This window comes from Oreochromis niloticus, linkage group LG22, assembly GCF_001858045.2.
Source record: "Oreochromis niloticus isolate F11D_XX linkage group LG22, O_niloticus_UMD_NMBU, whole genome shotgun sequence".
Taxonomy (NCBI): domain Eukaryota; kingdom Metazoa; phylum Chordata; class Actinopteri; order Cichliformes; family Cichlidae; genus Oreochromis; species Oreochromis niloticus.
The window spans coordinates 22,519,420-22,537,171 of record NC_031985.2 but is presented as its reverse complement, the minus strand read 5'-3'; the positions used below and the strand labels follow the sequence as shown (position 1 = coordinate 22,537,171).

Sequence of the window (17,752 nt, the reverse complement as noted above, 5' to 3'; positions counted from 1 at the left end):
ATGTGCTAAATAATAAAAATGGATGGCTTCTAGTGTTACCTCTCCTTAACTTGAGATCTATTGTACAGATAATGACAGATTATTGTTATTAGATTTGCTTCTGGTGTGGGATGAAATTGGCTGCGATTTTCCCTAAATTAAACACACACAAAAAAGAAGCAGTTGCATGTAAATGAAATTGCAGTGTTTTATAGAAATGCCACACAAAAGAAAAGTCTGAAAGAGAGCTGTCGCTCTGCACCATCCCCCTCTCGGTCTGTCATGTAGTGTTGTTGACAGTTCGTGCACCCTTCCACCATACAGTGGAATGTCACAGCAAACACGTTTCCTCCGGCCATGTCTGAGTCTATTTAGTCAGTCTGTTGACAAACTGTACACAATATGCAGCCAGTAAACTTATCCCATCTGCTTTCTTTCTCTCTAATTCTCTGTCTGGCATGCACATGCATATACACAAGCTGCAGATGTACAGTATTTGCCGTATAGTAGCAAGTTTCCCTGCGAGGGCATGAAATAGGCATGGGTTCCTTTCCTGTCAGCTCTCTCCCGTACCAGCAGTCTTTGGTTGCTTGCTTTAAAACATTTCCTTATTTGGATGAATTGTGAAACTACAGTTTTGCGCATTTTTTTTGTTTTGTTTTAATGGCTTTAAAAACCTCTTCGACACCCTTTTCTGATTTCCTCAGTCTGGTTTCTTTCTTTTCCCTCCAACGTATCCTCCCCTGTTCTCTCCCCACCATCTATTCCTCTCCTCCCCTCCCTTTCACTCCCTGTCGAATTGTGTCCTTGAGTGAACTCGCTCGCTCGCACACTCGCTCACAGTCCCAGACAGCCTGGGCAAAGCCCAATACTCAGGGAGGCTCTAAAACAGCCACACACAAACACACTCACACCTCCCCCCTTAATCCGGCAAAGAAGCTCAATGCTATAGACGAGATTACCAATGGCAAGAACAGAATGTGTATTTAAATATTTTGCACCTCAGATACATACATGATATGTAACAGACAGATATACAATTTGTTATTTTTTTTTTCATCACAAAAACCACCAAACAACACAAGACCACAGAAAAAAGAAGGGAGAGAGTGAAAGAAAGAATTAGGCCCCGCCAAGACTTTGGTGTCTGGGAAGCTTCACTCCTTTTGACCCCGCAGGCACACACACGCACACGCCCATACACGCACATGTAGGCACACGTACACACAAAAACATGCATGTCACACGAACGCAGCCGCTCCGTCTCAAACTCGCACACAGAAAACAAGAGTCTCTTTGGGGCCGTTGTGTAATTTCAATGTCTCTTTCCCTTGTAGTTAAAACAGCAAAACACAGGATGTTAAGTCTCCATGCTGCAGTATCCCCAACCCCCCGCCCCTCCCTCCCACCCACCCCACAGAGCAGAGAAACCATGGCAGAACGCAGAGGAGGGCAAGTTGATGACGGGCCTTCACAGCGAAACAGAGGCCCCCTGGCTTGGAGCTGGAGTCATATGTACAGATGCTGGTATTTCAAGAGCAGAAACTGATTGAGTCCACTTTTTCTCTTATGGGACACAACACAAGGAGTGCACAGAGAGGGACATTTGCTAGGCTTATGGCATTTCAGAAGTTGATTCGGGCTCAGATGCGGTTCAAGTTTGGGCACAAGACAGAAATGCAGAGCTGAGAGCAGAACACAGTTGCTGGTTTAGCAGAGGAGGAGAGAAAACAGGGGAAATAAACACAGAGAGAAAGGGCGAGTAGTGTGATCCTAGTTTGCCCACATTGCAGATACAGGGAAAAAATAAAATAAATAACGCAAAGATTTGGTGAGTTAGACTTCTAAGGGAAACAGAGTCCTCCATGTATCACAGCAGGACTCCAAGGGATGAGGAGATAGGTTTGTCTTTGTCCGTCAGCGTCTGGTATTCATCTGTCAGCTCCTCCTGGCCGTTCCCTCATTCCAGCGTGTGAGTGCGCACACATACGACTTCATGTGGTCATGTTTAGGTAGTGAACAAATCCGCGCATGCGTGTCTCGCGTTTGCGCGCGTGTGCGTTTGTGTATGTGCATGCTCGAGTACGTGAGTTGATCTTGATTGTCAGTGCTGGAGAATTAAAGCTTTAACTGTCCAAAAGCTGGCAGCTAAATTCTCACCCTTCATTTCGCAGTCCCTCACAAAGAAGTCCCCTTAAAAAAAAGGAAAAGAAAGAAAAGAAAAGGAAAAAATGTTTGCAAATCTGTAAAAGCTTGAATTGAATGCACCTGAAAGGAAAACAGAGAGAGGGAGAGACAACAAGAGATCAGAAGAGACAATAAAAGTAATATGAGACACACTTTTTATTAAAAAACCAAACATTTTTAGGTTATTTTAGTCAGAGCGCTGTGTCCATTTTGATGAAAATTTCACTTTTGCATTTCAGCCTAAAGATAAATATATGGGGTTTAACAAGGTAGAGAGGTTTTGAAATACAAACTGCAGCAAAACACATTCAAATTCACCTGTAACCTCCATTAAATTGGCAAAAAGAATGTGCAAATGTGGTCCTAGAGAGTGTGCAGAGCAGGGCTCAAAAATTACAACTGTGGGCCCATGTCTTTAGCATTGTTTGGTTTTACAGGGTTGGTGGAGACCATCCTACCTACACCCTTTTTTTAGTATTTTGTATCTTAGATCTAAAAAAAAAGAAACAATTTTATTATTGATGTCCTTTCCCCCCATTAGCTCAAAAACAGATTAAAAGTAGCGTTTTTTACTGTAAAAGTTGCTTGGCACAAAATTGCTCATGCACACAGATATAAGCTTCGCACGACGAGGCTTAAATTGTTTTTGATGGGTTATTACTAAAAGGTGACCTGTTCCATTTATCATTGGACAAAAATACTGTTGTTAGTGTTGCTCTGCAAATAAGTGCTATCAGCACACATCGTCTTTTAGGTTGCCTTTACTGTTGGTGTTCTAGATACACTGAAGATATGAATTGGTCTTTTATGATCATGTTTATGGGGTAAGTCTAATAATAACAAAACAGTAATAAAAAAATGATTGTGCTTCTACATCCAGTTGAATATTATGTAACATTCATTGCTTAACAGTTTATGGATCTATTTATGCATTTCCACCCTTTTCCATACCTGCGTTGTCCTCGACAGTCAAACACTCACCTGCTGTTACAGGCTTGTGACGCTGAAGCTGTCATCACTGGCTGGGTCCAGGAGCTGACACAGCACCCCGCCACCCTGAGCCGCCTGGGAGGGGTAGCGGTGTCCCATGCCTTGGTAGGATTGCTGGGGCACAGAGTAGCCACTAGTGTCCTCCTGATGGGGCGAGGAGTCCAGGGAGGTTTGGGGTACGGGGAGTGAGGCAAGGGCCCCTGCCGATGGCCCGTGCTCATGGCATGGGAGGTCATATCCCGCTTGTGTGGGGTAATGGCAGCGGGAGGGCTGCGCTCCTCATAAAGCATAGGTGTTGCATGGCAATGGAGGCCGGGGCTGGGGTTGGAGTGTGTATGCGAAGGGAGGTGGGTGTTGAGGTTGGTGTGTGCGTTGAGGTGGGGTTGACTGTTGGAGTGCGAGAGAGGGCTGCTCTGTAGGTGCGATGTTGGATGTGTGTTTGTGTGTGAGCTCAGGTGGGGCTGTGTGCTGGGATGATGTGCGTCGTGCGGAGTTGGAGTCAGATGTGTGTGCGTGTTTGCATTTGGGCTAGAGAGCGAATTAGCCGGTGTACTCCCATGTGGACTTGCGTGCGGGTTGCTGTGTGCGTGCACAGCTGTATTTGAGTGCGCGTGTGGGCTTGGGCTGCCGCTGTGCGATGTCTGTCCGTACCAGTAGGGGGAGCTGCAGTAGCTCGGCGAGTCGTACTGCGAAAACTGGGGGTCTTTCGGAGGGGGGCGGTGCGAGGGACTAAGTGCAGTGCCGCAGTGGGGTGTTAGCCGTGGTGAGGGGGAGCAAGAGGGGGAGAAGGTCCTCGAGGGGACAAGGTGGTAGGACTGGTGTGGAGGAGGGGTGGGCTTGGGTGGATAAGGGGGAGAGGAAACACTGGGTGAGAGGGAAGAGGAGGACTCTCCAGGGTATAAGGCTGGATATCGTTCCTCAGAGGATGGTGTGGAGGGGTGGGCTGAATAGGGGAGGGGTACTCACAGGGGTCCTGGAGGTAGCTGGAAGGTGGTGCAGGATTAGGAGTGGCCAAAGGAGAGAGGCTGCTACTGTCTCCACTGTAATAATCCAGCCCTTCCTGAAACAGCCCGGACCCCTCTGGACCTACAGCAGACACCGCTGGTCCCACCGCTGACGTAGACGCAGCCTTGCCCCTCCCTTTGGATCCCGCTGGCCTCTCCCTCTGACAGGGAGACAGACCTCTGCCTCCTCTCGACCCCCTGCCCCGTCCTCCGACCCCTCCGCGCTTAGGTCCAGGAGCAGGTGTTGGTGAGGGACTGGATGGGGAATCAGAGTGCAAAGCAGAAACTCCTTCTTTTTCTAAATGTGGCTCAGTCCGTTTCCTGCGACCACGGCCGGGTTTGTTGGTCCCCCCGCCCTGGAAGAGGACGTTCTGGCTCCAGTTATAAGAAGGTCCCGAGGCACTCTCATGCCAGTCCATCATCAGCTTCTCCAGGCTGGACAGACTTGACTGGCCCCCTTCTCCACTAACAGAAACAACCTCATTCTGTTTGTACGTGCCACATGTGGAACTAGGGCCACTATTAGTGGCTGCGGAGCCAAGATGTGAAGAGTCAGAAGAAGATTCTGACAGACTTTCAGGGAAAGGTTGTCGCTTGGCCTTCTGGGGCGTGTAGTTTGAGATATCCAAGATGTCTTTGGACTCATTGGATCCATATTCACTATAGCCATGGTACTGAGGTCCAAAGCTGTCTGTTGACCAGCCACTGTAACCTTGTCTGAAAAAAAAAAATAAGAAGAATACCAACATATATTATAAAATAAATAAAAACACTTAAGCAGTATTTGTGCAAAAGAGTTTTCACTGCTCTTTGTTGCAGTTTCACAAATCAGTAACAGGAGAAATCTCAGTGGCAGGCTATGACAATGCACTTGTAAGCTGGGTAAGGATGAGGAATATTTAGCCAAAATTGTAATTTTCACAAGGCGGGCATGGTGATATTGAAAATTGCATGCTCGAGTGAAACATTCTTACTGGGAAATATAATCATCAGACGTGATCAGGCTTTTCAGATATCTTGCACTTTTTTTTTGTTTAGTGTCAAAGAAAATATTTAATTACCTACATTTACATTTAAATTTCATTAAGACCAAGTCAAATGTGTCATGGTCCTGAGTCTGTCAACTCAGTGTTTTGTGTTTCTTTATATTATTTCCTGTGCTTGTTTATCCTGTTATATCTTTGGTTGAGGTTTGCCGTTTGTTAAGGTTTTGTTCTGTGCCTGCCCGCTCCCACTTCTGTGTTCCCTCCGTCTGTCTATGGTGTCACTGTGTCTGCTCGTGAGTCTGCCTGTCAAGTTCAGTGTCCTGTCTGGTTCTCTGTGTCTGTTAGTTTCCTGTTTTATTCTGAAAGTTCATGTCTCATGTCAGTGTGTTCAGTTTCACTTCTACCCTGTCTCGTTAGCCGCATTTCTCCCAGCTGTGTTTCCCTCCTGTTGCTCATCCCTTAATTGCTGCTATGTGTATTTAAGCCCTGTGTGTTCTCCTGCCTGTTGCCGGTTTGTCTGTGTTCCACGGTGTCCTGTCCCTCGTCCGTGTCTCTCTGCCTCTCACCCCATTCTGGTACCCTCTCAGGTTTGTCATTTAGCTTTCCCAGTTTAGGTCTTTAGTTTTGTCTTCCCTCTTGCCTGTTTTGTCATCTCACCACTGTGTAAATAAAACATCACTAGCATTATCATCTACTGCCTGCGTTTTTGGGTCCTTTCCCCCTTCAACACGTGACAAAATGTTTGTGTGATAATTTAAGATTTACTTCTGTTAGTTAGTGTAGGATTTCTTTTAATGACACCTGAGTGGTAGAAGTGATTTACCTGAAGTTCCACTGATTGGCGTTGTATTGTTTGTAACCTTCTAGGGAGGAGGAGCTGAAGGGGCTACTTTTGGCCACAGACATGTATCCTCCTCCAGGTGACGTCGGTCCTGTTGAGTCCCCCCGCATTGCAGAGGAATGACTTGCACTTGGATATCCAACGTAGCCCCGCTTGGCTGTGGCTTGATAGCTAGAATAACCCATTGGACCGACAGGGTTGGCCTTGCCAATGTTGTTACCAGACCAGCTGCAGTCTGAGGATCTCTGTGGCACCACAGGAGAGGAGCAGGAGTAGCCAGAAGAGTAGTGGCTGTAAGAGGCTGGATGGGGGGAGCTAGGAGAGTGTGAGAGAGATGGAGGAGTGGATTTAGGATAGGTAGAAGTGGTGGGGGATGTTTGGGCCAGGCTGGCATAGCTATATGGAGGCCTGCTTGAGGAGCCAGGTGTCTGGCCTGAACCCTCCGCCCCAGAACTTGCACCCTTAGTGCTCCACTTAGAGAATGCGGTAGACCAGCTGTGACTGGTAGCTGGGCTGGATGGCTCGTATCCAGGGGTGGATGAAGCTTTGCGGGGGTCAGACTGTGCGGAGGAGATGTCCAGCAGGTCCGAGGAATCATCAGAGTCGAGCAGTGATCGGAAATAACCAGCGAAGAGGCCTTGGGAGTCCTCCCCAGCTGGCCCAACCCCTCTGCTCCCTCCTGGGCCGCTGTAGGCACCTCCCCGTCCAACCTCACAGGAGGAGAAGCCCCCCCTTGGAGATCCACAGAGCTGATACCCACCCAAGCCTTTCTGTTTATCCATAGGTCCCTCTTCACCCCAGCCACCTGCCCCATTGGGCCAGTCCTGCCCCATGGACATCCCACCCCCTTTGAATGCACCATTTTTTCTCATACGTCTCCTCCTGACTATTTTCTCACCCCCAGGCACTGTTCCTACTACACCGCCTCCTCTGCCCACCCCACCTCCACCCGCACCCTTCCCTCTTTTCCTAGGTAATCCATGCTCAGACAGGGGGCTCAGTTTCCGCTTTTTTCCAATAGATTCAAAGAAGTCACTGAAGGTGCTCTTATTACACTCTCTGCCTCCGATCCCCCCTGCTGCTCCTCCTCCCCGTCCAACACCACCTCCTCTGCCACCCCGTGGGCGTCTAAACCCAGTGAGCCGGTGGAGCAGGGTGGATATTCCGGGGTTTTCTGAGGGGGTATGAAAACTTTCTGGCTCACTAGGTGTCCAGCAACGAGGGGGGGAGCAGCGGCCAGTGGCAGGAGGCTGGCGGTTTAAAAAGGCCAGTTTGGAGAGAACATCCCCATATTCGGTTTTGACATCATTCGTGTCATTGACATAGGATGGATAAGGAAAAGGGAGTTTAGTCCGTCGCCGCCTCCGGGGCTTCTTGGGCTGGTCTCCATTACCACCAGGGTTCCCAGCATTTGGAGGCTCCCCCTGTATTCCTGGCAGGGGCTGTTTAGGCGGTCGTCCCCGCCTGCGTTTGAGGATAACAGGGAGCTCTCCGGGAGGGAACATCACCATCACACTCTTTCCGTTGTTCTTCATTCGGAGGAGTGCAGTTGGCTCTCGGGCTGCCTCTGAGCCCTCCACGTTGCCATCATTACTCTTCTCCGTCCCCGTGATCGTTTCCAGATTAGAAATTTTGTAGCTCTTCTGTCGCCGGCTAAGGCTGACTGGAATGCGTGCCACTTTGACAACAATCCTCCTCACCTGTAAAGCAGACACAAAGGTAAAACAGCCGCGACAGCAAATTGACTCAATGTTCATTAGTGAATAATATGGCGTTATATGCAATGTCAAAAAGAAGTGGTGATGCAGCGATATCTGACTAAGAAATGAACTTACACCAACAAAACGCCCACGTCTGCCATTACTGGGAGGACATACCCTCAACTCCGCAACGGGTTCCTGCTTCATCGTTAGCAGAGATCCGGGGATTGTGGGCGTGTTCCCAAATGAGAGATGAGGGGTAGCGTGATCGTGGATAGCCTGGGCTGCCTGACGCTGTTTCATTACGCTTTTAGGGCCTGCTTTATGAACAGGTTTCGTTGAGGGCCTGGACCTGGATTTAGGTCCAGGTCTATAGCCGAGTCTGGGCCCAGGTTTAGGTATAGCTTTGGGAACAGGTTTAGGTACAGTTAGAGCAAGAGCAATGTCTGTGTGACTGGTAACTGCAGGGAGAACAGCCTCCACAGATGAATGCTCTTCTTTATCACCAACTGCCACCTCCTCCTCTTTTACCCTCCAGATCTTTTCCTCTAATACTTCCTCATCCTCCTCTCCTCCCTTTTCCCTCCCTCCTCTTTTTTCCCCATCCTCAATGCTTCTGCGGAGGCGTGAGGATTTGCGCAGGTGACAGGGAAAGCGGGGACGTCCAGAGCTACGGAGTGCATACTTTTTTTCTGTCTCTATGGGAAGTGGGGAGGAGTCAGTGTTTGAGTTTGGACCAGCAGGGACTGGACAAAACGTCGAGGGCATGTCTGTCTCTGCAGTTCGGACAGGGGCTGCCAGCTGATTGGTGGAGGCAGGATGATTGCCTAGCGCCAAAGACAAGGGCTGGGGTGAGTGTATGGCCTCTGGTGTGAGAGATTTGGAGAGTTCTGGCCCTACAGAAGCTGTGTGTGAGTTCACATCCGTGAGTCCACAGTTCTCCATATTTGCATGAGAAAAAGCCTGTTCATGCACATCTGGGTCTATGTGTGTTTGCATGTTTCGAAACGTCTCTGCAAACGTATGTGTCTCAGCAGTCGTGTGAGTCTCTGTCTGCCGCCGCCGGCAACTGCTGTGCCCCAGCCTCCTCTGAAGATGGAGGCCGTTGGCCAGGGCAGAAGGAGAGGAGGAGGGAATGTGGTCGGATGTTACCAGCGCCAGTCCATCATGAGAAGGATCCTGGAACCCCCCCTGGAGCGCGAGCTCCCTGGTCCAGAACTCAGCCCCTTCGAGCGCTTCGAGCTCCTCGAGCCCCGGCACACACCCCTTTTCCTCAGCCCGAGCCTCACCACAGCCCACTGGAGCCCCAGTTTGGCCTGAATGCAGGTGATCTGATAAGCTACTCATTCAGGAGACAGTTTTACTGGCACTGAGGCAGAGAAACGATGGATGTTTTCAGATGTATGTAAATGGGTATTTCTTCTTTGTAGCTGTCGTCCTCTAACAGCTGGCAAGAAGACTCAAAAACCTAAAGACAGATACGAAAACAATATTACCAACTGAAAAGTAAGCCCATAAATATGTTAAAACCTCCTCCTTGAATTTAAGACATTTAATCCAAACCCCATGAGCCTCCCCACCCCCCAAAAATGGCTTTTGCTAAGCATAAATTATGGAACACGTAGAAAAATTTGCAGAGATGTAATTGCGATTGTGAAATAGAATCGTCAACATTTTTGGCAACGGGCCATAAACCTAATCCATGATGCACTCTCCTCTATTAACTGTGCCACCCACACAGCAGCATTACAACATTAGATTACATTTACCATTCATATCCTGTTCAATTTGTTGCTTTTACCGAACGATCATGGCACTGATTCTGATTTTGATTCTGAGTTGAGCCTCACTCTGTCTGCCTGACTGGCTCTGTTCTGCAGGGGATCATTGGGTCATCAATACTGCAGTGGAGAGCTCACATACTTCTCCCTCTCCCCTCTGCTCCTGTCTTTTGCCCATGGTTGCTGGAGTGAGAGAAAGAAAGATAGAGATACAGACAAGGGGAAGGGACAAAGAGTTGAAGAAGGTGGAGGAAAATGCGGAGTGGGGGGAATGAAAGGAGAAAAAAGAAAGGAGGAGGGTGGAGCAGAAAGAACAAGAGAAAAAGAGATTAGTACATGATGTCACAGCATGCATCAGGCCAGACCAGAATCAGTATTTTGGTGCGGGCTGCACTATCTCATGCAATTATTTTGGAGGATGACTTGCAGTATAAATTTTTAAAGTCTAATTGTAGTTAGTGTTTCATTCTGATGTGTTCCAGCAGAGTGTGGGTACAAGTGTATGCTGGTATAAATACTCAGAGGATCATCAATACGCGACAGTAACGTTTTTGCCGCATGTGCGAAATTTGAGTGAGAGGATGTATATGTTGTTGAAAAATGCAAAGAAATTCAACTGTTGAATCATGTTGCACAGCAGACATGGGTGCGCGCGCCCACACACACACACACACTGTCACTGCTCATGCCACGTTTCACCAAAACTATTCCAAATGCATTACAAAGCTCTAGACTCTGAGGGTGCAACAAGAATGAGAATGTGTGAATAATCACATCCACCAGGGGGAAGCAGAGAGGTGGTGAATGGAGAGGTGTTAAGAGGATGGAGAGATGAAGGTGACAGAAAGACAGGAGCAATGGAAGGATTATAGAAACCCAAAGTATGGGGAGAAGTGCAGGCAGAAGTGCTGTGAAATCTCAACCCCGTGTGGTGTGAGACTCACATGTGACTGCATCCGATCACAAGTAAACGCAACATTTGCAAACTTAATTTATACATACGCACACGGCTGACTCCCAACACTGTACCGCACGGTCTACATTCAACACAATTATGTCCATCGTCAGATCTCCCTGCCTCCCTCTCCAACATATGGCTCTGATTAGGAGGGAGGGTGAAGGACAGGGAGAGAGAGAGAAAGGCGGGGATGGAGAGAGGGGGAGTGTGAGACATGGGAGAATGGGAGAGTGAATGGGTGAGAACATATGAAAAGGGTGAGAGAAAAAAGAAGAAGAAGAACAGGAAGGTGAAAGATATGATTGAGGCAGAGACAGGCAGACAGATTTTTGGCAAAATGAGGGAGCAAAAGTTGGTGAGGAGGAGGCGAGAGGAAGACAAAAGAGTAGAGGGAGAGGAGGAGAAGAAGTGGGAGAGTTTTGCTGTAGCAGAGTTTTGCGGCTGCACACATGGAGCAGAGCAAACCTCGGTGCTCTGCTGCTCTGAGGAATGACACAACTGGGACAGACGAACATGGAGATGAACACAAACACGCTAAACATACTTTCTTTAACCCCCTCTCACCCCCCCCCCCCCCCCCCCCCGCCATTCCCAGCGCTACCTCAGACTCCCCCACCCCTCCTCCGCCTCTCCCACTTTCATTCTCACTTTCTCTCTAGTCTAATTAACAGCGCTCATTAATTAAGGCTTCATCTGACCAGTTTGTGAGAGAACGAGAAGAGCACATGCTTTAATTAAGCATTGCGTCACATGCGCTCGCTGTGCACACACACGCGTGCACGCGCTGTCACTCAGAGGCGCACACGCACCAGCGACACATGCCAGCACGCAAACGCGCATGCAAAACATGCCCCCACAGCTCCATCCTCCCACACACTCGCACATCGATTTACACATAAAGACAGACATATCACGCACACATGTGAACCCATGCACGATCACACGCCAAACAAAGACAAACATGCAAGTATCCCTCTACTGTGCTCTGCGGGGGGTTTTCTGACAGGGTTTTAGATGCCAGCCAATCAAATGCTCCCACTGTGATTCATTGTTTTAAGCAAACACTCCTGGCATCCATCAGCCGCCATTCCAATGTAATCACCGTCATACGTAGCAAATGCGTTTTGGTGCATTTTTTGCTGTGAATGGCTCTGGGGCTTTGGAACACACAGTGGCGTAGTATTGTCTCTGTGAAAACAGCCGAGGGTGCGCGCTGCTCCCACATGATGATCTGTTGAATCTGTTTCACAAAGAGCAGCTCTCGTATGAATGATACTGTTTGAACAGTTTTCATCTTGCACATTTTCTTTTTTTTTCTCTGAAAACTTTTAGGTCTAATTGTGCACGCGCGTGGGAAAGGAAACAGAGAGACCGACAGAGAGAGAGAGAGGCTCGAACCTCTCAATTTCCAGTTTGGGCCACTGGCCTGTTGGTGCGTAGTCTAAGAGGCGCAATGACTCTGTACATGGTAGCTGTAAAGCATATCTATTCTGTTCCCATCTATCTCACTGCCACAAAGGCTTGCAGACTCACAGGCCTGCCAGCAGAAACCCTCAATGAGGAACTAGACCCAGTGTGTATGGTTGTGTTTGTGCGCGCACGCACCAGTGTGCTCGTGTATAAGTGTGTCTTCCTGGGTGTGTTTGTAAAAGCACTCACTGAGCTCTAACGGGTGTGCAGTTGTTGCTAAGAGACAGGCAGCAGCACCGAAACAGCATGGGGGGGTGTAAGGGAGGGAGAGAGTGAGAGAGAGAGAGAGAGAGGTGGTGAGGGGAGGAGGGGGCTCCACCGAGAGGTTTAGACAGATAAGAAGAAGAAGGGGGGATGAAACAGAGGGAGCAAGATGGAAAAAGTGTATGTGAGGCCAGCGGAGACGCGTGAGAGGTGGGGAGGGGGAAGTGGGTCAAGGGGTCCGCAGAGGCTGAGTGACACCGTGCAGCGGCTCGACTACACCGTCGGGCTCTCGTCGCTCCATCACCTCAACCCTGACGCAACCCCAACCTTCGGCTCCAACAAACATACACGCAACAATAAAATCCTTCCACGGAAAACATCGGTGAACGGAATCATGAGAAAAACACAGCAACACTGTGTGTACTTTCTAAAAATGTAGCAGACACGCGTGCAGGCAGCGGTTTTGGGGTATTTGCCTCATGTTTACCCCTTTGCCATAGGTGAATGCAAAGCTGATATCGCTCACATTTGGCTATTTGATCATAATTTTAAGTCTTTATAGATGCGAGGCTTTATTGTTTGCTTGTTTGGGATTGGTTTGATATCCAGAATATAATGTTCGGTTATCCAACACTTCTCAATGAAACACTGTGACCAAGCAACTTGTTGAGTCGTTGGCTGGCGTTGTCGCTGCAGCTTCACACATTACACATTACATAGTGCCAGTACCATATAGTAGCATTACATGATGTTGCACTTTAACACTTCGGCCCATAAATGCAACATTTGACGATCTACCCTGTATGACGAGTTTTGACACCTTAGTATATATCAACGAAGATGTGGTTAGTAAGAAAAGCGAAGTCCACCCTCACTAACTTCAGATCCAGTCATTTTGTTGTGTAAGCAGGCCTGAAATATGACAGAAACTCCTCAGTTCAGAAAAGACCGTCAAGGGTTACTCCTAGTAGGTTTTCAAGGGTTAAAGAAAGACAATACAGGTAAATCGATATGCCACACTTGATTACTTACATGAAGGTGTTTTTGTACGTACTGGAAGTTCTGCTGAGGTTTCAGGTTTACATATGCAAATAAGGCATTATCTATCTAAATAAGAACTAATCTGCCTACTTTTCCAGAAGGGAAAACTGAACACCAGATAAAGCCAGGATCACAATTCTTGTTACATTTTGTTGGCACATTATAATATTTATCTGCAGAGTCAAAGGGAATGTCGTTTAGTACTTTATAAATTGGAAAATGCTGTTCACAACCAGAAAAGGAAAACATTTTTATGATTAAATCATACTATAAATCAACCTCTGAATGATATAGGGACAAATCTCTCTTCAGAATATAGACGGGAATAAAACTGAAGAGTCTGGTGTATGTAAAGTGGAGAGCTCCGGCTCAGAGTGTGAGAGACTCTAAAGCTACGAATTGTAAAAATGTCAACACATTTTTATTGGAAAGTAGTATTTACAGGCAAAAAGTTGGAGCATTAGTAGTAAGTCACTGTGAAACTCTTATCAGTCGATTCCTTGTAGCGAGACAATACAAGTTTATGAAATTTTATGTTAACTTATGTTAATGAGGTATTATCCTGTTAAGTATGCGCTAATTTGCATAAATGCCCAGTAGAGAAAGTCTGGAAGAGTAAAAGCACTAAATATGAGCAGTTTCTTTCCATTAGTCTGAAGGAAGACTTAACTTTGTTCATTCTGAGCTGCATTACAATACACAAGAATATCTTCATTTAACATGAGCTAAACCTAAACAGAACTTAGACATCAGCTTTAAAATAGCTGCCTGACATTTGGATAATAGGTATTTTTTCCCTTCCAAAAAAAGTTTTCAGTGTTGAATCTTTATTAGTTTAGCCAATTTCTCAAAAGTTTTAATTTAACTCAATAAACAAAGAGTAAAACTCAAGTTATAAGGTCCTGTCTCGACTGCAGTGCACTGCAGCCCAACAGGCAAAAACAGTGAGCAGCTAAGCTTTAACCATATGCAAACTCTTCTGATCAGCAGACCTGGGTTGTCTGAGAGCTTGAGGTGCTGGTAAGTGTGCCAAAGCGGTGTTACGTACAGATCGCCGACATGCCCGCGCACAAATTACCATCAACATCCCCTCAGAACAACGCTGAACCCTGGTGAGCTGCAGCTCCATCCACACACGTCAGTCAAACACAGACAGTCCAAGGAACACGCTTTACATACAGACCCCCCCCCCCCCCCCCAAACACGCAAACACCCACCCACCCACACTCTCTTTCACTCTGACCTCTCCTCTCTTTCTCACCCACTCACATCCCACCCGTCCTGCTGCCCCGCCCCCCCTCCGCAACCACCTTCCCAGCTGCAGGAAATTCCTAATGATCTCCATCATCAGTGCGCGCGCTGTATCTCCTGCCAAGAGTAGGCGTGTGCACTCACGCACGCACGCACACACGCACACACGCACGTACACACACCAAAGATGCACACAAAGCATATCAATGAGCAGAGACCAACACATAAACCATATGTGCAGACAAACAAAAAGAGGCAGACAGACAGAAACACATCTAACGTAAACAGACTTCACACAGAGCAGATACAGTGGCAGCTCAGCCAAGGATGCACACAGGGGATTGGAGAAGTAGCTCCAAACACTAGACAACACAAAACCAGGACCCTCCACCACCACCACCACTACCACCAACAACAGCCCCCGTTTGACTGTCTCACTGTCTGCCTGTCTCTCTCCTGTTGTTTCTGCAGGAACCTACATGCTGTAGTTATTTTAAGACGAGCAGGACCGTATTACCCCTTCCTTCCTTAGCCCCTCCTCACTCCTCTTTCTCACTGTTCCTTCTCTCATCTCCCCAGTACCCCCCACTCTCGCACCACCACCACCACCCACCTCCTGCCCCTAGTTTCTCTCCCACAGCTCCCACTCCCCAACACCCCCTTCCTCATCTTCAACTCAGCCTGACACTCTCTCCTCTCTCTCTCTCTCTCTCACTCTCCTGCAGGCAGTTTACTGGCGCTGCTGATGGCCGCCCCTCATTCGGGTCATGTGACCAACTGCGCCAGCTGGGAACAGCGAGGAGTGTGCACATGTGCGCACGCATTGAAACACATGAACAAGGACACACATACACAGGGATATGTCTGGAAAAACACACGCACACAAACACACAAACACATGCAAATACAGGAAGATGAAACCAACCACTTAGGTGCAAATACAGAAACACTCCCACTTACAGTTCACACAGGTGCGCACACACGCAGACACACACGCTGATGCACGCTACACGCTGACGCTGATGAAAACCCACACTTAACAGCCACACATACCGGCACACGTGAAAACAGTCACGCACATCCAGCGCACGCATCGAGGACACACAAACCAGATGCTTGGACCCCGACACACACTCAGACCTTGAGGCCAGTGTTTTGGAGAGGGGCCTCCGTGCTGCGGCCCTGACTTCCTGACTCCTCCTCCTCCTCCCTCCATACTCCTGTTCCACAGTTGCTGTGGGAGACGCTGCTGCAGCGCCCGTTGCCAAGGAGAAGGCTGCTGGCTGTTTGAACAACAATGGCCGCCTTGTGAACATTCCAACTGTAGGTACTGACAGCTCATCAGCCACAGCCTCAACATACACATTTCTCAGAAAGTGCGCACGCACACACACACACACACACACGTGTACGGCTGACACTACACACCAGTGCTACACCACTGTACCTCTCTGTGCTGTGGTTCTTGGCCTCAAGCCTGTGCGAGGTAACACTTTCAGACACAAACACAATGAGGCATGCACACGAAACACACATACACACATCTGTGCACGCTCTAAGAAATTATGACTTCTGCTGAGAGGATAAGAAACCCTTCCGTCCCTCTCTGTCTACCTGCATCTCTTTACCATCGCTCTCTCTCTCTCTCTCACACACAGACACACACACACACAATTGGTGCGCAGTGCATTCATCCATCTTCCCCCTTCTCCCCGACTAGTCTCTGTCTTTCTCTCTTATCTCTTTCTCTCTCCTCCCCCCTCCACAGCCTCCTGCTTTCAGTCTCTCACTTGCTCCTCACTTGCTCATCCCCTGCCTCTCTCTCTCTCTCTCTCTCGCCGTCTCCCTTTCCGTCTCAGGAAGTGTGTGTTCTCACTCTCACGCACGCACACACTATCATCCTGGCACGCACATATGTGGAGGACACACATTCACACATAGACACACACACACACACATATAGAGAGAGAGAGCCGCTCACAATCTCTTTCTCTCTTGGAAGGTAGCGAATCTTTTCGTCCCTTGGGGGCATACACTTCCTCAGAGAAGGAGGGAAAAGGGAAAGAAGAAAGAGAACTAGAAACAAGGGTGGAACGGGCAAGAGAGAGGAAGAGGAGGAGGAGGAGGAGGGAGGAAGATAGACAAGAAGGGTAGAGAAGAAAGGAAGGGAAGAGGGTGAGAACTATATTCACAGCGGGGATTTATAGACAGACCCCTTAGTGCTCTGATTATCTGTTCATATTGATGGGACGACATTGAAGCCACGCTGGTGGAACGTTGAGACGGCGCTGAAGCCAAATTGGGTAGTGGGGGGGTGAGGAGGAGGGTGGGTGGGGGGTGCGTGTTGAGGAGAATCACTAACAAGTCTCTGCTTATCCTCTGACTCACTGTTTTTAAACACACATACCCAGACACATGTATACTCACACACAGCTGTAAAAAAAAAGAGAAACTCTAAGAAACACAAAGCTGCACATGTGCAAAGTATGATGATCCCCAGATAGGTGTGTGTGTGTGTCTGCGATGATGATGATGCGAGCGTGTTGTGTGCCCAGACACGGAGAGATGCTTCTTGTGCGTGCGTGTACGTCTGTGTCTGCGTGTTTTCCCCATCTCTCGCTCCTCTTTAATAATTGAGCTGATTCTGTCCAGCTTGTTAGGGAGGTACACAGCAGCTTCACACTCTGTCTTTCTTTCCTTCTCATCCCTTCTGCGCCGGTCAATCCTTCCCTCCCCATACTTCCATCTTTGCCGCTCTCCCGTCATTTATCACCCCTTCTCCTTCCTGACCCCGCTGTCCTCTCTCTCTCTCATGTGCTCTCCCTCCCTCCGTCCCTTCCCCCAGCTCTCTTTCCTCACAAATCCCTCCTGTTCTTTGACCTCTCTCTCGCCTTCTCCCTCAGCAGCCCCCCACCCCCTCACCCAAGCCTCCTCCTCCACCCCACTGCCCTCCATCATCCCTCTCCTCTTGCCTATCCCCACACCCCGCCGCACCTCGCTCCATCCTCCAGAGGTGAGAGGTCGGCGCTTCCTCTCCACTGTCAGACTCAAACCGGCTGCAACCAGACCCGTTGGAGGGGGGTACGGGAGGTAGGGGTAAGGGGGATGAAGAGAATGAGGACATGGGGTGAGGAAGGACATATAGGAAAGGAGAGACTGAAGGAGTGAAAAAGACAAGTGAAAGGAGGAAAAAAGAAAGGTGTGTTGGGGGAGGAGGGTGGCACTGACTGGAGGACAGGTGTATGGAGAGCAGCGGGGTTAAAGGAAGGAAGGAGGCGAGAGAAAAAGAGAAGGGTAGATGTCTCCTCTTGAGTCACCGCTTTTGGCGCGGAGGAGCCGTTTTATGAATGTATCGTGTGG

The 17,752-nt window shown here is 48.6% G+C and overlaps 1 protein-coding gene across 1 annotated transcript in view; it reads right to left on the bottom strand.

Annotated features, from left to right (window-relative positions):
• Positions 1–937: 937 nt before the first annotated feature.
• The window catches only part of ahdc1 (AT hook, DNA binding motif, containing 1), a 20,775-nt gene continuing 3,960 nt past the window's right edge, over positions 938–17,752 (bottom strand). Inside the window, 6 exon segments of the mRNA XM_025902349.1 lie at positions 938–2,247; positions 3,148–4,111; positions 4,114–4,877; positions 5,970–7,687; positions 7,823–9,155; positions 9,538–9,651. Coding sequence (XP_025758134.1) covers positions 2,136–2,247; positions 3,148–4,111; positions 4,114–4,877; positions 5,970–7,687; positions 7,823–9,034 — 4,770 coding nt within the window. The 5' untranslated portion in view covers positions 9,035–9,155; positions 9,538–9,651 and the 3' untranslated portion in view covers positions 938–2,135.